General features: G+C 43.4%; 1 protein-coding gene across 7 annotated transcripts in view; it reads left to right on the forward strand.

The window, feature by feature from the left end:
- The window catches only part of NEDD4L (NEDD4 like E3 ubiquitin protein ligase), a 371,669-nt gene that overhangs the window by 284,059 nt on the left and 68,355 nt on the right, over positions 1–19,255 (forward strand). For all 7 annotated transcript variants that reach the window (XR_008201394.1, XM_052660361.1, XM_052660362.1 and 4 more), the window contains 5 exons: positions 8,836–8,897; positions 9,059–9,161; positions 10,850–11,016; positions 16,372–16,504; positions 17,605–17,781. Coding sequence is in view for 6 of the 7 variants with exons in the window: in XM_052660361.1 (XP_052516321.1) it covers positions 8,836–8,897; positions 9,059–9,161; positions 10,850–11,016; positions 16,372–16,504; positions 17,605–17,781 (642 nt within the window). In the remaining variant the exon portion in view is untranslated. The remainder of the gene's footprint in view (positions 1–8,835; positions 8,898–9,058; positions 9,162–10,849; positions 11,017–16,371; positions 16,505–17,604; positions 17,782–19,255) is intronic.

Raw genomic sequence — 19,255 nt, forward strand, 5'->3', positions numbered from 1 at the left:
TGAAAGGTTGAGGGGAGTTCTCAGAGGATAGAAGAGTGTTTCTCTTCAGAGACAAGTTGGTAGAGAGAATATTTTTACCTTTGGAGTTGGGTGGAGGCAAGATTGAGCTTTCAGAGGAAGAAAGGCTCCAGGCCAGAACAGAAGCCAACCGGTTCAAGAGTGGAACAGCGAGCGTTCGGAGAAGGCTGAGGCCTTGCGCGTGAGCTGAGCCTCCCGGTGTCGGGCCTCCAGGATGAGTGCGCCCTGGGGCACCGTGTCTCCTCCTTAAGACTGACTGGCTTTGTGGAGCCCAGGACAGTCCTCAGGATGGGTCACACGGGACGCAAAAGGAGAGGCGAAGGTGCATTCTGCATCCTCTAAGTGACAGTGGAACCCGGCCGGCGTGTTCTCAGTGGACACGGCTTTGACCCCAGGATTTGAGGTGCTCTGAAGTGTATCTTCAGTCCTTTGTGTAGGACCCTCATGGGGAAATTGCAGTTGACGTTGTATGATAACACAGGTTGTGAGTATGTAAAATGGATGCTAGCATTTGAATATATTTTGTGGGTAGATAATGGATGCTCTTTTGTTAATAGCTACTCGACCACTGTCAAGGCTGTATGGCCTGTGGATTCAGTGATGTTTAATGTCATCAAACTTTAGGTAAAAGAGCTTAGGAACCTTGTCTCACTGGTCATGAGGGAAGGTAGTGCAGAGGGGTCCTGCCGTAGTGAGGTGCTGCCCGGGCCTCCTCAGACTCTGAGGAATCAGATTGGGCATCTGGTTGCTAATTAATTCCAGACAGCCCCATTCCCTAATAGAGGATTTATTCCTTTCACAGATGCTTGCTGATACAGACATGATTCTGATCTCTGAGGAAAAATCAGTGAAGCAAGTTCCTCCCTCACGTGGCTCAGCAGGGCCACCATTGCCGTAAACACGTTAGTCGAGCATTTGAGATGTGGCTGATGTGACTAAAGAATGGAATTTATCATTTTATTTCAAGTCATTAAAGTTTATATTTAAAAGCTACATGTGGCAATGTGGCACCCTCTTAGTTGGTTCAGCTGAGATCAGACCAGATTTCCCCAGCTTAGGCAAAAACTGTATGGTTCTGAATTCCCTTTTCCTGAGCTGATAATTCTGCCTATTGGAGAGAACTGGGGGAGGAGGGGTTCTCACACCCAAGTTTTGCGTGTGCGTTACTATCGCTTCTGTCGTGTCCAACTTTGCAACCCCATGGACTGTAGCCCCCAACCAGGTTCCTCTGTCCATAGGATATTCTAGGCAAGAATACTGGAGTGGGTTATAATGCCCTCCTCCAAAGGATCTTCCCAATCTGGGGATCAAACCCATGTCTTTTTCATCTCCTCGTTGGCAAGTGAATTCTTTAACACTAGCCAGAATTATCAGTCAAGATTCAGTTTTTTCCCCCCTACCAGAATACAGTTGCTGGTGGATACTGGCATTTGCGGTGTACAACCGTGCTCCTAAGTCGTTAGGGATATCTCTCCTAAGCTGTCCTCACTCACACCTGTAAATTCCCCGACCTCGAGAAGCCTACCCGGAAGACCAGAGGGTCAGGGCAAGCCTACTTCCAGTTTATCTGTAGACACACAAGCCAAGTTATATGCACTTGAGCATCTCAGAGCACTCACAGCAGTGCTCCTCAGCCCAGTGCCCACTGTTGGGTCCCCGGATAATCAACTGTGTGCGCTGCTGGGCCTTGGGGGCCATTGGGACAGTCCAGCTTGGAGTTCTTCTGCCAGGGAGACAAGCAAAGGAGGTCCCTGGAAACAGAGAGACGAGGCCGGCAGGGCCGTGTGAAGCCGAGATGCACTCTGCATGTTAAAGCATCAGTACCCCCGTCAGTGACCACAGTGGCCCCAGGAGGCCAGCATGAGCTCCGTGTTTGCCCTTAAACAGGAAAGAGTAGAGAGACATAATGAGAAGGAAAAGTAACTTCTTTTCCCCCCTTTGATTATGAATTCCCCAGTGCTTTATCAAATGCTTCCAGATGAAAGAAAATGATTTTGACTTGTCACTCATTTTCATTCTTGGCTCTCAGGCCAGTTCTGCCAGTTTTATTTGTGGAAGGGGGTGGGGGGAAAAAGGATAGAAAATAGACCCAGGGAGTTTAAAATGGTAGGGACTCTGTTTCCTTGGCTTCTGTTGCAAATATGCCACTCATCTTTAATTTTGTTTTTTCCATTTTACTTACTATTGAGTGTGCATGCATGCTAAATCGCTTTAGTTGTGTCTAGTTCTTTGCAACCCTATGGTCCTTAGCCCCTCCCCCCATGGCATTCTCCAGACAAGAACACTGGAGTGGGTTGCTGTGACCCCTCCAAGAGATCTTCCCAACCCAGGGATCCAACCAGCGTCTCCTGCATTAGCAGGCAGGTTCTTTACCACTAGCGCCATCTGGGAAGCCCACTGTTGAGGTTGGGAGTGAGTAAAAGAGAAAGGTTAGTCGTCTGACCTTTTATGCAGATCTGAGAATTAAGAAAACATAGATTCCTATTCACAGAAGTCACCAAATGTCAAGCTTTAAAAGACCTCTCAGGAATAGTTGACTTGGAGCCTGGAGATGGGCAGGTTGCCTTGGTAACCTTAATAAGTTAGTAATCCTTTATGGGACTCTTGTTTGTCTCACCTATAGAACGAGAGGATTCACATAGACGATGCCAGGTTTCCATCCAGCTCTGTGAAAGGGCGTCTTGGCTGACCATGGCACTAGCTGGCATTAGCTGTCTGTGGCGCTCACAAGCAGAGGCACTGCGACCATGGCGACGTGTGTGTTGCCCAGGAGACTTGGGCAGCACGACGCACGTGGCGGAGGTAGAGGCTGTGTTTTAGGAAGGTGGTCCTGCTCTCCTGCTGTCTGTCTGCAGCTGAAACAAAGTTCCTCTATTTTATTTCTCCAGCGCATCACCAAAAGTGACCTTAGCTATAACTCTCCTATTTCTGACTTTTTTTTTTAAGAAATACTATCATTTTTTACATGTTTATTAAATTCTGTGTGTCATTCCCCAAAAGTTCATACAATATTTTATGACTTCTCCTTAATAATTACTTAGAGACAAAAATAGCTCCAAGACTTGCATTAACAACAGAAGGCCATTTCTGGCAGGTGTTTGCCATTTACACCTCTGAAACTTGTCTTGATTCTTCTATCAGTGTCTTCCCTGTCCTTTGAGCCCTTTCCCATCACCCCTCCTAGATGCAAAATCTCTGTATCTGTGGAAAACACACTGAGGTAGAGAGAGCTGTTTAAAAACATGAATTTCTCTTATTTTAGTCAGGTGCTACTCAAGGCAACCAGGGTTAACTTGAATTTATAGCTTTCCTACAGTGAGGCGGCATCGGGATGGTAGCGCTATTATTTGTCATCTTAATTGTACTTGAAGGTAACTCAAATGATGAGCACCCCTCTTATAATTCCAGCTGGTACCAGGGTAATGGTTCTGTCTCACGTGTACAGAATTCAGTATCTTAGAGCTTAGAGGGACTTCAGAGACCGTTTGTCCATTCCCTGTATTTTACGGGTGGGGACCCCTGGGTGCACAGAGGTCGGTGGCTTGCCCAGTGATCTGCAGGTTCACCAGACCAGAGGTCTCCAACATTGATCTGTGGTGCCGTTAGGGGGCCAGAGGGGCTCAGTCTGAGGCTTGGGTGCTTTTAGCCATTGCATCCCTCTTTTGAGCCTAGGGTCCTGATAAGGCCATTCCCTTCCACTTGCCCACAAAGTTATTTTTCACGTTACATATATGTCAAGTAACTGCAGTTCTGTTTAAAGCAATAAATCCTTATAAGGTGAAATTGCTCTGTAACCAAAAGATTTTTTTTTTGAATGCTCGTGGCCTGGGGTAGGGGGTAGAAGCATCTATTTTGGCCACTGGTGCTATTAGCATCAACCTGTTTGAGATGGCTTTCTCCCAGAAACACTCTCAGGGAGTCTCCCCCAGGCATTTCTCCAGGGACTGGGATCCAGCAGGAACCTGAAGAGTGCTAGGAAGAATCCTGTTGTCAGAGATTGCCATCTTGTTCATGCTGGAGAATTTCCATGGAGGTGAATTCTCATCTAACGCCGTGTGTTTATTGCAGAGCACTGAATTGATAGTGTCCACAAGTGACATGGAAACGTAGACTTGACTGACGATGATAATGGCCGACGTTTGTTAAGTGTGCCAGGAACCCTTGTGAGGACTTTTTATGGACCAGCTCGGTTGATCGATTTAATTGTGACGATTCTATAAGCTCCTGTTACTGCCCCACTCCGTGGATGAGGGCACTGAGGCACAGAGAGGTAAAGACTCTGCCCTTGGCCACGTGGCTTTGTAGGTAGCAAAGCTAGAGCACAGACCTAGGATGTCTACGTCTTGAGTCTGTGTGGTGTTTGTCATTTAAACTATGTAGTGTATGGAAAGTTCTGTTTTTAGAGTCCCTGTAAGCTCTGACTTTGTGTGTGTGTGTGTGTGTGTGTGTGTGTCTGACTTCAGAAAAAAGTCTAGAGAATATAGCTGACTTTGCTTAGTGAGGGTGGATTTTTGTGGCCCTAGCAGTTTACTGGAGATCAGGTGGATTAGTCAGCTACTTCGTGCTTCCTTCATGCCAGACAGTGCTCTTGGCGCCAAGAATACAGTGGCGGGCAAATCCAAGTCTCTGATCTTACAAGGTAATATTCTATAGGTGATAGAATGATAAACTGGTAAATAGATAAATAAGCATAAATACATAAAATAGTGGAAAGGAGGGAGATGAATCAGGACACTGCAGTTGAGGATGAGAAAGGGAGGCTGTGATGGTGACTTAGGATGCAATGTCTGAGGATGTGACTTGGGATTCTGGACTTGGATGGCAAAGTGGAGACCGCGTGGCTGTCTGAAGTCAGGGATGTCCAGCAGAAGGACCTGTGAGGGTGGGGTTAGACGACGTGCACGCCGGACAGATGAGGTCAGGAGGGGTGGTGGTGGTGGTTCAGTCGCTCAGTCGTGTCTGACTCTGTGACCCCAGGGACTGTACTACACGAAGCTTCCCTGTCCTTCACCGTCTCCCAGTGGAGTCAGGGGTGATTGCAGAGATTGGTTCCCGGTGAGATGAGAGAAAATGAAGAACCAGACCACGTTTAACCTTGTAGGTCCATAAGGAAGAATTTTCAGCCTATTATAAGCAGAATAGGAAGTCATTGAAAGTTTAAAGCAGAGAATGATATAAAAGATAATATTACAAATATAAAATACACACACACCCTACTGATTTATAATAAATCATTTTGCTGTGGTTTGTCCCTCTTGCTGCAAAGGTATTTTAAATTGTGTTTAATTAAAGAGCCTAGGTATTTGAGGTTTTACTGCATGTAATTTTATTTTTTTGAAATAAAATTATTATATGTATTTCAATAAAAGTATTAGTTTTATTCCTACTAGTAATAGCTGCTATGTTTGAACGTACCAGTCACTGTGGATTTACATACATTGACTCACTCAAGCCTCACAGCATTCTAATAATAAGCACGAACATTTCCATTTTATAGACAAACTGAAGCTTAAAGAGAGTAAGCAACAGCGTTATTAGCGCTATAACCAGCCTTTGAACCTAGATCTGTCCCTGCTCTTACACGCAATTATATCCAACTCAGGCTGCAAGGTATATAAAAGTCTACACGGTAATTCTAGAAAATATAACTTGTGGTCTGCCCTTACTACATCACTTAATTTTTTAATTAGTTGATTTTAATGGGAGGCTAATTACTTTACAGCATTGTGGTGGTTTCTGCCACACATCGGCATGAGTCAGCCGGTGCACATGTGTCCCCCGTCCAGAAGCCCCTCCCACCTCCCTCCTCACCCCATCCCCCTGGGTTGTCCCCTAGCACTGGCTTTGAGTGCCCTGCTTCATGCATCGAACTTGCACTGGTCATCTGTTTTACATATCGTAATATACATGTTTCAATGCTATTCTCTCCAATCATCCTACCCTCGCCTTCCCCCACAGAGTCAAAAACTCTCTATTCTTTGCATCTGTGTCTCTTTTGCTGCCTTCCGTGTAGGACTGTCGTTACCATCTTTACAAGTTTCATATATATGCGTTAGTATTCTGTATTGGTGTTTCTCTTTCTGGCTTACTTCACTCTGTGTAATGGGCTCCAGTTTCATCCGCCTCATTGGAACTGACTGGAATGTGTTCTTTTCTATGGCTGAATGATACTCCATCGTGTACCTGTACCACAGCCTATTCATCCATTTGTCTGCCGATGGGCATCTAGGTTGTCTCCTTGTCCTGGCCATTGTAAGCAGTGCTGCAGTGAACACTGGGGTGTATGTGTCTCTTTCGATTCTTGTTTCCTCGGTGTGTGTGCAGCATCTTTCCTCAGTTGTATGGGAGTTCTATTTCCAGTTTTTTAAGGAATTGCCACCTTGTTCTCCATAGTGGCTATCCGAGTTTGCATTCCCACCAACAGTGTAAGAGGGTTCCCTTTTCTCCACATCCTCTCCAGCGTTTATTGTCTGTAGACCTTTCGATGGCTACCATTCTGACCGGCGTGAGATGATCCCTCATTGTGGTTTTGATTTGCATTTCTCTAATAATGAGCAATGTTGAGCATCTTTTCATGTGTTTGTTAGCCATCTGTATGTCTTCTTTGGAGAAATGCCTGTTTAGTTCTTTGGCCCACGTTTTGATTGGGTTGTTTGTTTTTCTGGTATTGAGCTGCATAAGCTGCTTGTATATTTTGGAGTTTAATTCTTTGTTAGTTGTTTCGGTTGCTATTATTTTCTCCCATTCTGAAGGCTGCCTTTTCACCTTTCTTATAGTTTCCTTTGTTGTGCAGAAATTGTTAAGTTTAATTAGGTTCCATTTGTTTATTTTTGTTTTTATTTCCATTACTCTGGGAGGTGGGTCATAGAGGATCCTGCTGTGATTTATGTCAGAGAGTGTTCTGCCTATATTTTCCTCTAAGAGTTTTATAGTTTCTGGTCTTATATTTAGATCTTTAACCCATTTTGAGTTTTTGTGTATGGTGTTAGAAAATTTCATTCCTTTACACATGATTGACCAGTTTTCCCAGCACCACTTGTAAAAGAGGTTGTCATTTCTCCACTGTCTATTTTTGCCTCCTTTGTCAAAGATGAGGTATCCATAGGAGCATGGATTTATCTCTGGGCTTTCTATTTTGTTTCATTGATCTATATTTCTGTCTTTGTGCCAGTACCATACTGTCTTGATGACTGTGGCATTGTCATACAGTCTGAAGTCAGGAAGCTTGATTCCTCCAGTTCTGTTCTTTCTCAACGTTACTTTGGCTATTCAAAGTTTCTTGTGTTTCCATACAAATTGTGAAATTATTTGTTCTAGTTCTGTGAAAAATACCATTGGTAGCTTGATAGCAATTGCGTTGAATCTATAGATTGCTTTGTAGTATACAATTTTCACTATGTTGATTCTTCCAATCCACGAACATGCTACATTTCCCCATCTATTTGTGTCCTTTTTGATTTCGTTCATCAGTGTTTTATAGTTTTCTATATATAGGTCTTTTGCTTCTTTAGGTAAATTTATTCCTAAGTATTTTATTCTTTTCATTGCAGTCGTGAATGGGATTGTTTCATTAATTTCTCTTTCTGTTTTTTCATTGTTAGTGTATACGAATGCACGGGATTTCTGTGTATTAATTTTATAACCTGCAACTTCAGTATATTCATTGATTAGCTCTAGTAATTTTCTGGTGGTGTCTTTAGGGTTTTCTGTGTAGAGGATCATGTCATCTGCAAACAGTTCTACTTCTGCTTTTCCAATCTGTATTTCTTTTATTTCTTTTTCTTCTCTGATTGCTGTGGCTAGGACTTCCAAAGTTATGTTGCATAGTAGTGGTGAGAGTGGGCACCCTTGCCTTATTCCTGATTTTAGAGGAAATGCTTTCAATTTTTTGCCATTGAGGGTAATGTTTGCTGTGGGTTTGTCATATATGGCTTCTATTATGTTGAGGTATGGTCCTTCTGTGCCTACTTTCTGGAGAGTTTTTATCATAAATGGGTGTTGAATTTTGTCAAAGGCTTTCTCTGCATCTATTGAGATAATCATATGGTTTTTATCTTTCAGTTTGTTAATATGCTATATCACTTGATTGATTTGTAAATACTGAAGAATCCTTGCATCCCTGGAATGAAGCCCACTTGGTGTATTTTTAAATTAATGACAGAGGAACATTTCTTTTCCTACTTGCTTTGACCTCTGATTTTGCACAACAAAATACTGATTTCTATTTAAAATGAATAAATACCACAATTACATTCATAGCTTCTTGAAATAAGCACCAGCAAAAGGCTGATGGATGATACTACCTAGGACAGTCTCTGTGGAGGAGATGCTCTTTCAGTTATCTGAGGCTGAGGACATATTTTAATGTTAAAAGTAAAGTAAAACTGGATTCACAGATTGATCTTGCATATTTTCCCGTTAACCTCACTCTTAGATTTCTTGACTCACAAGGGACAGGCAGGCAGGCACCAGTGACCCCTGGTTCTCCAGAGTTAATCAGCAGCATGAGATTGAGGCCTGCACCCAGCAGTTAGAAATTACACTTGGCAGTAACAGCTATAATTTTGTAAATTTGTGGAAGGCTGGGGTTGGCTCCTAAAAAATGGGTGTTGATAGTGACATCTAGCGGGTCTTGAGGAGATAAAAGTTCTGTGACCTATGAAATGTGTAATTAATTATCAAGTACTGTCTGAGGAGTCAACTCTGTTTTTGCCGAGCACGTTCTAAAACATGCAAGTGTGTTCTTGGTAGTCCAGTAGGGTGGATGCGAAATACAAGACCCTCAGGAGCACGGAAACTTACTTTTTCTTCCTTTAGACAGAAGACCCAACCATGGAGCGACCCTACACATTTAAGGACTTTCTCCTCCGGCCAAGAAGGTAAGGCTTTTAGGCTGCAAGTCATTCTTTATGCTTTGGCCTTGGTTTACTCTGAGGAAGATTTCAACATATTAACTGATTACATCTGTTTAAAGCATCATAAATATGAAGTGTCAAACCAAGTCACATCCTTTGTAACAAATTTTTCTTCCATCACGCAGTCATAAATCTCGGGTTAAGGGATTTTTGCGATTGAAAATGGCCTATATGCCCAAAAACGGAGGCCAAGATGAAGAGAACAGTGAGCAGCGGGATGAGATGGAGGTAAGCCGGGCGCTCTGGGCCGTGGTCTGTTTTCCTTCCCTAAGAGCACGTGGATATTTTACATGAAGCTTTTACAATTTAAGGAACTAAATGTTTATAAATATGAAGGAACTTAAATGTGTTCATGAATCTGCATCTTCCATGGACCTACCAATGTTTGCTTTTATCAGAAAAAAAAAAGGTAAACTTTTCATTTTACCTTGTAACACTGATCATCGAAGAGGAGTCTTTCTACGAACTGCTCTAACCCCTGTTCTATTAACAGCCCCGCCGCTGTGTGAAGTTCTCCCCCACATATTTAATTCTCTTATTTCTTTGGACTTTCAGCACTTAGTAAATCCCCTGTAGCACGTGGAACTGCTTCACAGCGGGTGAATGATGCAGAGGCTCTCCCAAGTCTCTCGCTCGCTTGGCCTGCAGGTGAGCGCGTGCGTTAGAGCAGCGCTGCTCTAGCTAGGCCGTTCCGCAGTTAGCTGTCCAGAGGAAGTTTCTTTTGTTCCCTCTTGGCAAGTTAAAACAGAAAACACCACCTCGTATCTTTCCTGTCACATACGTCCACTGTGGGTCCCATCGGACCTTCGCAGCACAGGCTGCAGACAGTGCTGCTTCCCGAGACACGTTCTCGTGTTGGGCCGAGAAGGTCCGTTCTCGAGACCTCTCTGTGGCCTATTCGCACATCTGTTTGCAGCTGTTGCATATACATGGTGTGTGAATAATGCATTATGGGCAAGTAACTGTACCCGCCCCACCCCCCGCCCCCTGGCCCAGGCCCAGAGGTCATATTTCCAAGCAGTATTTCATGTGCAGGCCTTCATCTATCTCTGGGAGAAGGACTGAAGTGGGTGGTAGGTAGTCTTGACTGTTAAGATTTCATAAGCACATCCACACATTTTTATCTCGAATCCAAGGAATTTTTTTTTAACACTCCTCCAGCCTTCCAACTGTGAATTAGTTAATTTTCCAGTGACTTTACTAGGGGATGTCAGGAAGGAATACTTAATGCCAAAAATATGTATTGCAAAGGAGTACCTCTGACTCAGGGACCATGAAGGCTGCTGACACGACGGCAGCAGGTGGGAAATGGCCGAGTAGGAAGAGGCAACTTCCAGGCTGTTCCTGGCCGCCGTGCGTGCTCGTCCTCCCTAGAGGGGCATCAAGGAGCTCCCCCTCCTCCAGGGGCCACCTTCCCGTGGTCCTCCCTGGGGAGCGAGAGCACCCCGGGCCTCCTGGTGGCCCGCCCGTGGCATCTGCAAGAACACACATGCTGTGAGGCTCATCTTCCCAGCTCCCTCCTACCTTCCGGAGGTGCTGAAAAGATGACAGCTGTAGCATGACCCACATGATCGGCATGGCTTTGTACAGCCCCAGAGGCCATCAGGTCAAAATAACAAACACGAACTACAAAAGAGCATAATGGGACTTAGGTAACGCGAGGGGCTGCTTGGATCCCCTGTCCATGTCACGACCCGCACCGCCGTCCTCGGGAGGGCAGTGCAGTTCGTTGGCCATGGCTCAGAGCGTTTTTGTGACTCTCTTCGAGTTGACATTTTTTCCACCTTGTTTTGAGAATTTCTTGAAACGTGGCGCACGAAGCCACTGCCGGAGCCCACAGGAGCCAGGACACAGGGCACGGATGCCCTGGAGCCAGTGAACCAGCCTGACGCCCCTCCCTCTCTTCTGCCCCACAGCCCGGGTGGGAAGTCGTTGACTCCAATGACTCGGCTTCTCAGCACCAGGAGGAGCTGCCCCCGCCTCCGCTGCCCCCCGGGTGGGAAGAGAAGGTGGACAACCTGGGCCGCACGTACTACGTCAACCACAACAACCGGACCACCCAGTGGCACCGGCCCAGCCTCATGTGAGTGCCATCCGTGGTCTCAAGCACGTCCCCACACTCTGCAGACAGGTGCCCACACAGCAGCTCTGTGCGACAAAGCTGGGAAGCACGTGATTGTGTGCTGCGGCGGGAATCCTCTTGGTGTAGTTAGAGGGCGTGGGAACCTACCAGAACCCATCAGGTTATAAAGAAGCTCTGTCCTCCGTATCGTTGTCTCCTGCTGTAAATATGCACTAATTTATTTTGCATGTCATCTTTATGTAGATTTATGAGATGTAAAACCAAGGTCATTTTTCTTAGGTTTCGCTTAATACATGGTGATTACATCTCTGCTCCCTTCTTCACTTTCAGCAAACATATTGGCTGTACCATTTCCTCTTTAACTTTTTGGAGTTTTATTCCATAATTATTTGATTTCGAAGCCCTCTCAAAACTTTTTTTTTCCCTTTTTGAGAAATTTACAGATCACCCCCGTGATATCGTTAGAAGCAGGTGGGAGGGTTGCTAACTCACAGTTTGTAATACTCTTGGTTCTAGTCGCTCAGGGACACAGTGAATTGATTATTATTTTGTTCACTGGATAATTTTTGGTTTAATAATAGCAAACACTAATTAAACCTCATGACTGTAAAAAAGGATTTGAAGCAGCTTGTTTTAAATGATAGTATAAAGCAAGACATAAAACTATTCATATACAATAAAAGACAAAAACAAATACTAAAAATGTAAAAGGAAAAGGCTATCCTAAAAAAGGTAAGCTCCCCGGCAGCCAAGACAAGGAAGTAATTATCAGTAAATTGTATAATTTTCAGTATACAGGCAAGTATATCGGGTGAGATAATTTTCTCTTTAACCCAGACTCTGAAGCAAATTAGCTGATGACGGTTTTTGAACAAGTGTTAAAGGTGATGGGTGGTGGTGTCAATAACCCTTTGTCTTTAGAAATGGCAACAGTAGTCTGCATAAGACTATGGGGTGGGAAGGGTTGCCAAGAAGTCTAGTCTAGGTGGTGTTTGATTTAGAGGAAAAGCTTGCAGAATCTGCAACAGTGAAGGCCAGTCCTTCCTAAGCCCCTGAGTGGGTTCTCGTTAATATCAGGCACCCGTGGTCAGCTTTGGGCCACCTAGCGTGAGCACCAGCTCTGGCTGCTGGGACAGCATAGTATCCCAACATCCAGATGATGTCAAACTCTTCTTTGTTATAATTTTTTCCACATAGAAATATAAATGGAAATGGGTTCATTGGTTTTTTAATTAATTTATTTGTTTTTACTATTTCCCTTTAATCAATGACCAAAGCTGTTAAAACTATTTTAAGTCATTTGACTATTCTAGTTATTTGTAGTCTAAAAAAAGTAACTGCCTTGGACTTGGTTACATGTAGTGATCAAAAGATTCTCGGTAGCAACACCCTGCACAAAGTACCTTTATCTTTGTTAAAGGTCATAGGAAAACAGTATCTGAAAATAACACTTTATGGGGACCCTAGTGTCCTGTGATCTCTGTAAAAATAAAAAAAGTGACCACTGGGAGCTCACAGAGACTAATAACCAAGATATATAGAGAGAAATGTTCACTGTCATGAATAGTTATGCAGACCAGAGTCTGTGTTTGTGGGGTAAGTGGGAGCAGTTTTTACTTTCTCTGCCTCAGAGAGTGGTGAAACTAATGGAGAAATCCCTAAGGAACACTTCATACGTTCTTCTAAACACACCACCTTCAGTGTCCTGTAGAACTGAACCAAAACAAACACTGTAACTTATGTAAATGCTGGCTCCTCAGGAGTCCAGAAACAAATTGGGAAACTGTGGTTCTTCCAAGTTCAGGTTCACATGTAGTTTAGGGAGATGTCAGTGACGTGGTGGTCTGCACAGGTGGCTCACCAGAAGGGACATTTGCAGAGCTCTGGGTGCAACTTACCGGCTGCCTCCTTCCCAACAGGCACGACGTCTAGAAAGCAAGAGAAAACTTATGAGGGAAAAGGGTCGGTTTCCCTGATAACCTCCTGTTGAACCACTTGAGAATTTGAGGTTCTTTGTCCTTAACTTGATTTGGCTTGACCAGAGCCCTCAAGCCCTCCAGATGATTTTAAAGTGTTGTTTTAATTGAAAAATGATTTTTTTCATAAGTCAATTTTCACAGAATCCTACAAGCATTCCAGGGATGGGGGTGGGGCAGGGTATTAACAAACGTCTTTATTCAAAGGCTACAACTGACCTGAGGAAGTCAGATAATGAAGTGATGGTCTCATTTTACAGAGAATGGTGGCCCTCCTGGGGAGTCTCAGTGCTTACCCAGTTTGCTTACCCAGACTTCAGGCCCTGCCAAGTCCTCCTGGGCACCCCGGTGCCCTCAGGCTGTCCTCATGGGGTCCTGCCCTCCCTGCCTCTTGCCACCCACAGTCATCAACACAGCATCTGATCATGCAGGCTGCTCTTGAGGACTTTCTCTCCCAGGCCCTGTGGGTATGCTGCCCCTCAGTCCCCCCCAAAAAAACAAAACCAGAATGTGCCTCTTCTCCCAGCAACCTTCAGATGCCAGCCTCCTGTCCCTTCCTCTGGGAGAGCCAGACCTCTTCTGTCCCAGTCTGTCTGAAAGCTGGACGCTTTCCCATGAGGACACAGAGCACATAATTCTCTTACTGCCTGTGCGATCAGGGACTGTGGTTTCCTCTTCACAGACCAGCCCCTAGCACCTGGCACAAAGTAGGCACTTTTAACTGAATGAGAGACTACAGATGAGTTGTTTCTGAAACTGGGTATAGACGCGTGGTTTAGTGAACTGTCGGGGACTGGATGCAGAGATCAGGACGGAAGGCAACCACAGAACACTGCCCCAGGTCTCTCGAGTCAGATGGTGGCTTTTTAAAACACCTTTAATTTTAGATTTGTCCTGGTCCTGTTTAAATGTAAACTATAAACTTTTTACTGTTAAAAGCAGAAGTTAAAAAACATGATGAAGGAATCGTATTAAGACTATAAATGAAGATGAACTTGTGAAACACTCATTTTAACTCTTTTTAGTACTTCTTTCTTAACCACTTTGTACTTCTTCTCCCATCTTAGCAATCATTTAATCATCTCTTGATGACTCAGGTCATCATTTGTCACTGACAGTCACTGATAGGATGTAAATGATCCGATACACTGATCTCAACTGGCACTGAATTTGATAAATGTATGGTTTTTCTTATCTTTATTAACTTGTATATTTCCTATGACAGTCAAATGAAAAATATATATGTGAAATTAATGAATGAAGAAAATTGAAAGAGCCACTCTTTAAGTTTTTTTTTCCCTGCCCCCAGTAAAATCATGTTTCTGTTTTGTCAGCTTAGACCTATTTTTGAATGTTCATTTTCCCATTAGTGACCATTTAAACTTCCTATCAGTTTCATCAACCCTCTCATTCAATTGCTTAATTAAGGGCCAAAGGCCTCCTTCGTATGAATATTTTCATTTCGTCACTAAAGACCATAAAAAAGCCCAGACTTGGAATTTCAGAATCAGAGGTATCGTTCTTCTTTATACTTTTTAGTTGTTTCTGGTTCACACTGATTACTAATTATTTGAGCATGTTGGATAAGGAGGATTAACATAATTGATTTTAAACACCCCTTTAAAAGAAAAAAAAGGCCTTTTCAGAATAATGGAATTTTATATACTTCTCAGAGAGAAAATGCAGATACAGTAATATTAAACCTTATTCTCCTCAACCTCTCCGAAATCCCTGTAACAATTCAAGTGTGTGTTACAACCCAGAACACGCATGTGGTGATGACTAAGTGACAACTGATATTTCAAGTGAATATATAAAATTTTCATGGAACTTTTATATATACAGTGTTTTTAAGTAAAGCCATTATAAAGTTAAATTGAATTGAATATCCTGCAAAAATCACTGTAGCAGTGTAAAATCCTAAAGATAATATTATATTTGCTAACATATCTAAGAGAGTGTTATTTTTTTATCATTCTGTTTTGGTAATTTCATAAATTGTATTAGTATACTTGTGTGTCCCTTGATTTTAATTAGCTTCTTTGTGGCCTTAATGATGTCCTTTTTTTCAGATATAGTTTAATACAGCTATAAAATATGCAAAATAGGTATTTCTGTGAGGTTTTAAGAATTTATGTATCAGTTGTATACATACAGTAAAACTTCACTTAGATCTTTATTAAGAGTTATTGATTTAATATGGATTAAATAGAAGCCAACCTCATACTATCACTTTACCAGTAAAGCTAAAACGTGTGAAGATTTTTGGTGGAACTATCCAGACTCTTAGAAGCTGGTGATAAAGAATCACCTATTTATTTGCAAATAGTGCTGCTCATCGCAGGCTGTTCACTATTACAGGGCCCAGTAGGCTCTTTTGGGGGAAGATAGCATGTCTGAGACTGCATTAGAATGTCTTAAAACCTGTGTTTTAAGGAGAATCTATAATGAGGGCCCTTGATTAATACTGGATTTCAGTTAATCTGAAATAATGTTTTCAGCTATTGTGAAATATTAATTTGCAACATCATGGTGTCTTATTGAAAGAGTCTGTAAGCGTTTTCTCTGAAAAACATTTTGACATTTAAACCTCTACTTTAAAAGCCTCCAAGTAATATTTCTCCCAAAGGAGAATTGCCTGTAATTTACTGCAGAAGTTTTAAAGATGGAATCAGTGCTTTTCAAATCCTAAATTAAGAGTTACATGACAAAAAAAAAAAAAAGGACTATGAAGTTACAGTATTCTTCAGATCCTAGTTGATTTGGGAGGTAATTGCCTGATGTTTGTGTGAATTTTAAAATAGAGTTTAATGGGAGTTTAAAAGTGGAGTTTAAAAAGTGTCGTGATTGTGAGGTTCTGTCAAGATGAAACCCGCAGTGACCGAAAAAGTTCATGTTGAATCGGGAGTGTTTCCTCCATACCCCAGCTTTGAATTCACACTGTTTGTACTTACTGGTTGATTGCTGATGACAAAAGTGTGGGCCTTGTCATTGCCAGACTCCTTGAGGGGTCACCACTGGCTGGCCACGAGTGTGAGCTCATCTGCCATTCTCCTTCAGAAAGCCTCACTTCTCAGGGGGCAGCTGGGTGGAGGACTTTGATTTCTCATCTTAAACACCATAAAGTACATGCTAGAGTATATCCCTGAAAGATACTCAAAAATATTGTGGCAGAGGCATTTAAAACGTGTTTATTTCAATGAAGTATACCTGGAAATATACTCCAGCCAAGAGATGTTGGCAGGTTCTCCTTTGAGTGGCCAGCTGATTCTCAGGGTTGAACGGGAGAGCACTGACATCGTGTTCGATGTCGGGCTTGGGTTGAAGGGCCAGGTATCAACACCGGTTCTCTGTCTCTCCTCGCTCCGTGTGCGCCCAGGGACGTGTCGTCCGAGTCCGACAGCAACATCCGGCAGATCAACCAGGAGGCCGCGCATCGCCGCTTCCGCTCGCGCAGACACATCAGCGAGGACCTGGAGCCGGAGCCCAGCGAGGGCGGGGAGGGCCCCGAGGTGCGGCCCCTGCCTTCTCACTCCCTACAGACCCCCGCCTGCTCACCCGCCACAGCGCCCCCTGTCTGTCTGTGGACTCCGGGTGTTATCTCAGTAAAGGCTGTCTGAAGGAAAAGAGCGCAGTCCGCTAGCTAGTTGAGGACCATTGGGGTATTTACTAACTTCGAAAGTGCTTCTAGAGGCCATCTTCAAGCACGCATAATTCACATCACTAGGAAAGTGCATGACATTTTTTAGCACTTAATTAATCTTAGTGTATTTTCACTTTATACTTTTATTTTACCCCAGAGTCTAAACATATCTTATTAAACGGCAACATGGTAATCATCTTTGAGCAGTTGATGGAACCCTGCCCTGTAACTTCTTCGGGTACCAAATATAATTTTGAGTGGTTTTGACATGGTGAAACAGGTTATTACCAAGAAAACACAAATTGGGGTGAACATAAATGGTCATAAGTTCACCCTTAAATGCTTATGGCAAATCACTGGGAAAATATATATAAATTGAACAACAAATTAGTAATTGCAGTAACTTCAGTGCTGCCTGAACAACGCTGTTTACTTATTGGGAATCCATTCTTACGTTAGGCAGATCATTCACAAAATGTTCCAGTGGTCAAAACTGGAAAAGCAAGATGAAAGATGCTGTATTAAATTCAGTAAAAGTTACTTGATACCAGTGCTTGCTAACAGTTTATAGCCTCTCTGCTATTTTCATTGCGAATCTTCAGTGGTTAGAGTAAAAGAAAATTCATGAAAATCGTAAATTCCTGAGGATATTTTTTTAACCCGTGCAAGTAGTGTCAAGTGCTGGAAGCAAGCCACTGCTCAGAGCGGTGCTGTTATAAAGGGGTTAAGAGCACAGCCCCGGGAGCCAGGCCTCCTTGGATCACTGTCCCCTGGCACCAGTCACTCCCTTGACCTGTTTCCTCAGCTGTTAATCAGGGTGGGAGCCTTATCTTCTTTCTGGATGCTGGGAAGACCGAGTGCCTCCTTATCGCTCAGTAAATGTGAATGACAGTTAGGATGGTTATTACCAGGGCGGGGACGAGCGGGTCCCTCGTTCCAGCACTCACCACAGCGTCTCTTCCCCGGCAGCCTTGGGAGACCATTTCGGAGGAAGTGAACATGAGCGGAGACTCACTCAGCCTGGCGCTGCCCCCGCCGCCAGCCTCGCCTGTGTCCCGGACGAGCCCCCAAGAGCTGTCCGAGGAGCTGAGCAGAAGGCTGCAGGTCACTCCCGACTCCAACGGCGAGCAGTTTGGGTCTTTGATTGTGAGTCATGGTCTTGTTTGAGAAGTTGAGAGAATATTTGTCATTTTTTGTTGTTGTCACTTTTCAGAGACTCTTATTTGCAAATAATGACCAGGGTCTCCTAGCTCCCAAATAATTCTGACATTTGCCAAGTTCCTTCTTCCCTGGGAGAAGCAAAACTATACCAAACATAGCCCAAGCAGATGAAGTGCTTTCTTGATTCATAGATAACTCATCTATGACTTCTGTATTATTAAGCATTAACCTCATAGAATTTCTTTTCCCACAAAAGATTCCTGAAACAGTACCTTCGTCACAAAGTGGTATTTCGCAGTGGGACCTGAGAGCCGTTGGGCCTCCACGTTGATCTCATACATCATACTCTGCGTGCTTTATCATTCTCATTTCACAGGTGAAGGCATGATGGTTAAGTGATCCATCCAAGACAGGTTAGGATGGGAGACAGAAGACATCTTGTAAGTCCCAGAGAAAGGCTGTGAAATTGTGATACTGCCACTAGGGTAGCATTTGAACTTGAGTTCTCAGCTGTCAAGCAGATTCATTCTAGATGCTTCAGGTGGGGCTAAGCCCCAGTGAGAGTCAGCAGAATCAGCCATGAAGACCTGTGTTTGACAACCCAAAACTGCAGGAAAAGCCCATAGAAAATTCTTGCTTGTACATAAAATTGAGAAGCAACGCAGTCTCAGTATTTCTCGAGAAACTGAACCAGCAGATGCACTGTAGTAAATGATGGTAGTCCCTCAGCTGAAAATGACATCCTAAAAAAATAATCATCATTACAGCCGTATCACATGTAAATGAATAGGAGGGCTACATAAAATGTAAAAGTTAGTAGGTACTCACAAGACTGTCACTCCTTCAGCTGTGTGTTATTTTAAAAGATACCATTGGCCCCATCTGGAGTTACAGTGGCTACTCAGTTAATGTGCTTTTGTATTAAAACTCTATGAGCATCTTTCAGAAAGAGAAATAACACTGAGATGTAAATGTAGTACCAAAGGGACAGGGGGAAACAAAGAGGTTTGCATAGTCCCAGGGGAATCTGAACTGATAAAACTGTTGCTGTGGCAACAGCATAAGCATGGAAGTCATGTATTTAAAACCTTACAAAAGGGAGTAAGTGCTGCCAGAACCATAGCGATGGTATGCCTTTAAAAGTCTACCAAGTGAAAGCCATCATTTCAGTTACTTGTAATAGGGAACTTCTTCATTCTAGGTTCATAAAATATATTTAAGATGAACGTATAAGTGACAGAATTATTTTGTGTTGAGTCCAGTTCAGCTAGTAAGTATTTAGGAAAGAGGGGGTTCTTCTCCAGTTTTGCTTGTCAGAGTCACTCTGTATTCAAGGACAACAGCGTGAACTTTTACTAAAGAACGAATCCTTCACGCTAACCACGTGGGAAGACTTGAGAAGCCTCCCATTTACCACGACAGAGTCCGTCTTGGACCTTACCCCACTGTCCTCGCTGGA

The sequence above is a fragment of the Budorcas taxicolor genome, chromosome 22, assembly GCF_023091745.1.
Source record: "Budorcas taxicolor isolate Tak-1 chromosome 22, Takin1.1, whole genome shotgun sequence".
In the NCBI taxonomy this organism is placed as follows: domain Eukaryota; kingdom Metazoa; phylum Chordata; class Mammalia; order Artiodactyla; family Bovidae; genus Budorcas; species Budorcas taxicolor.